We start from the raw sequence: 3422 nt of genomic DNA, 5'->3' as shown, positions 1-3422 counted from the left end.
TTGAAGTCAGGGCTTTGTGACGCCACTCCAATACCTTTACTTTGACTTTCCTTAAGCTATTTTGTCACAACTTTGATATTATGCTTGGGGTCATTGTCCATTAGGAAGACCTGTTTGCGACCAAGCTTTAACTTCCTGAATGATGTCATCTATTTTGTGAAGTGCACTAGTCCCTCCATCAGCAAAGCACCCCCACAACATGATGCTGCCACCCCCGTGCTACACGATTGGGATGGTGTTCTTCGGCTTGTAAGCTTCCACCTTTTTCCTCCAAACATAATGATGGTCATTATGGCCAAACCGTTCTATATTTGTTTCATCAGTCATTTCTTCAAAAAGCATGTTCTTTGTCCCCATGTGCAGTTGCAAACCGTAGTCTGGCTTTTTTATGGCGGTTTTGGAGTAGTAGCTTCTTTCTTGCTGAGCGGCCTTTCAGGTTATGTCGATATGGGACTCGTTTTACTGTGGATATAGATACTTTTGTAACGGTTTCATCTAGAATATTCACAAGGTACTTTGCTGTTCTGGGGATGATTTGCACGTTTCACACCAAAGTACATTCATCTCCTAGAGAGAGAATGCGTCTCCTTCCTGAGCGGTATGACGGCTGCGTGGTCCCATGGTGTTTACACTTGCAAACTATTGTTTGTACAGATGAACGTGGTACCTTCAGGCGTTTGGAAATTGCTCCCAGGGATGAACCAGACTTGTGGAGGTCTACAATTTGTTTTCTGAGGTCTTGGCTGATTTCTTCTGATTTTCCCATGATGTCAAGCAAAGAGGCACTTTGAGTTTGAAGGTAGGCCTTGAAATACATCCACAGGTACACCTCCAATTGACTCAAATGATGTCAATTAGCCTATCAGAAGCTTCAGCTGGAATTTTCCAAGCTGTTTAGAGGCACAGTCAACTTGGTATGTAAACTTCTGATCCACTGGAATTATGATACAGGGAATTTTAGTTAAATAATCTGTCTGTTAACAATTGTTGGAAAAATTACTTGTGTAATGCACAAAGTAGATGTCCTAACCGACTTGCCAAAACTATAGTTTGTTAACAAGAAATGTGTGGAGTCGTTTAAAATGAGTTTTAATGACTGCAACCTAAGAGTATGTAAACTTCCGACTTCAACTGTACATACCCAACCATACATATACAAATGTACAAGCAGTAAGTCACCATACTAAGTACTAAGACAGCCCTTTTGTGAGTAAAGTCAAGTACATGAAAAGACTGAACAATACACACAAAGGCAAAAAAAAGGCAAAAGCTGAAGTTCCCGCCCTTTGAATACAAAGGAATATTATCACAACGACAAAGAGACATCATAGTCATCTTGGGCACATAGTTCCATCCATTTCTTACGCCAACTCTCCTAAGAGTGCCAGCTTTGTTCTTTGACATGATCAATCCACATGTTAGTAAAATGGCCAATGTATGTATCTTAGAGGAGAAATGTTCTGTTTGGTTTGCAAATTGTGCGCGGTATGCCTCTAGCCAAGTCTAACTGCCAGTCTATTATATCTGACAGCGCGTATAGGCATCTCAATCAGTTAGCAAACCCAGCTTTGGAGAAAATGGGCAGAGAAAATGGTAGATAAAACAGAGAGAATGAGTAGGGGAGACAGCATTTGGAGGTGTCGACTGCAGCTCACTGGAATATCATGAGATAACCAAGGAATACAAAAAATAATACTGGTCTTCATTAAGCATTAACAATTGACTTGGGAGTCAAATAGCTTTGAAACTCACATTGTACTTTTAAGAAATAAAAGCTGGTGAGAAATTATTAAACTATTGTAATTATTTATTTGATGATCCACTTAAGGGCAACGTGGGTATTCTTTCCATTCTTTCCTGCATAACTCTATGGAGATGGTCTGTGTCATGCCTGGTGTTGGTCAGTCTGTACAGTACAGTATGTAGTCAAACAGTCATTCAGACTATTCAGTAGCTAGCCAGGCCATGACATGTGATCTCACAGTAGAGAGTGGAAAATGAATAGGAAAATCAACACAATAAAAAAAGTCTCAATTCCGACCTTCATCTTACCCTCTTTGTGAAGTGCAAAGATTTTATTTGGAGTGTTACAGGGACTGCTTGTGATGTGACAGACAGAAACTACCAGGATTTTTCTGTCTTCCTGGAAGGTCAACATCACAAGACAGTCAATGTTGCCAGTTTAAAATGTCATTTGGCAGGCCACAAAAAAAAACAAAAAAAAACAGCAGGTCATTGTTTTTACAAAATGAACAGTCTAATTGCTTTAATCTCTTGTCTTTTTTTTTTAGCTTTCCAGTGTAAACCAGATTAGTCTTTCTCCCTTATCCTCCTTTCTCCCTCTGTCCTGACAGCTCCTACTTCTCTTTTTCGCACAGTTGCGCCTGCACACGTTTCCGCACGTAGAAGGCAGTGAGAGCGCTGCAGCATGCCGTGAAGATGAAGAGCGCCACTGCATCATGGGCCAGGTTGCCGTGGAGACGCTTGTAGAGAGGCCTCCGCTCAATGTAGTCTATGCGTGTCGCCTCGATCTGCACCAGGGTGCACAGCAACAGGAACACGTGGAAGATCTGGTGGCCCTGGCCAATGAAGTCACATCGCCCGGGCAGCCAGCGCTCTGGGTGGGGGCAGGCAAAGAAGTAGGCGCTCACCAGGAAAAAGAGTACCTGGTAGCGGTGGTAAGCCACAGCCTGGTTGGAGCAGCCCCCCTCCTGCTGGTGGCAGCTGTAGATGCGGTGCAGCACGGGACTAATGTCCAGGCAGTAGGCCAGGCCCGAGGGCACCACCTGGAACAGCTTGTGGGCAAATTTGGGCAGCCTCGGGCTGGCATACTTGCCGTAGCAGCAGCCGAAGCACGAGAACCAGGCTAGGAACGCTGCGGTGGGCAGGAAGATCCCTCGCACCCGGGTGTGCCAGCCCTCCTCGATGGCATAGTAAAAGTGGGCCAGGGCGCTGCCATACTGGTAGATGGCCACGCCCACATAGTCCAGGAAGTAGAAGGTGTAGTGGGAGAGCTCAGACTTGGCGTTGAGCAGGTGGGCCAGGGCACTGCACGACAGGTAGGTGAAGGCTGAGAGGAGGACAATAAACAGGGGCTGGGCGTGGGGGTCACGGAGAAAATCCACTGTCTCGGACAGCTCCTGGCACTTGACCAGGATGATAAAGGTGGCGAGCAGGTGGGTCCAAACGTTGAGTGCCTCGTTGTGCCTCTGGAAGAGGGTGAGGAAGTAGTAGCGCCAGCTGTGTTCCGGCTGCCTGTAGCCTCCAAGGATGTGAGGCTCACGGAACACCCAGGGCACATCATGGGCCTTCACGGTGCAGGGCAGAGTAGGGAAGGCCGACTCGAGCAGCTGAGGAATCTGACGCAACTGTTGAGCATTGATGAACAGGCGACCAATCTGCTCCATCACCACGGTCGCCAT

At 46.1% G+C, this 3422-nt stretch overlaps 1 protein-coding gene across 1 annotated transcript; it reads right to left on the bottom strand.

Annotated features, from left to right (window-relative positions):
- Positions 1 to 2357: 2357 nt before the first annotated feature.
- LOC139381153 (membrane progestin receptor alpha-like) lies at positions 2358 to 3422 on the bottom strand. The gene has a single exon (XM_071124507.1). It carries the CDS (start codon positions 3420 to 3422, stop codon positions 2358 to 2360), a length of 1065 nt encoding a protein of 354 aa, XP_070980608.1.

This window comes from Oncorhynchus clarkii, chromosome 2 (assembly GCF_045791955.1).
Source record: "Oncorhynchus clarkii lewisi isolate Uvic-CL-2024 chromosome 2, UVic_Ocla_1.0, whole genome shotgun sequence".
NCBI lineage: Eukaryota > Metazoa > Chordata > Actinopteri > Salmoniformes > Salmonidae > Oncorhynchus > Oncorhynchus clarkii.
Note: the sequence above shows the minus strand (reverse complement) of the source record. Positions and strands in the feature narration are given on the sequence as shown.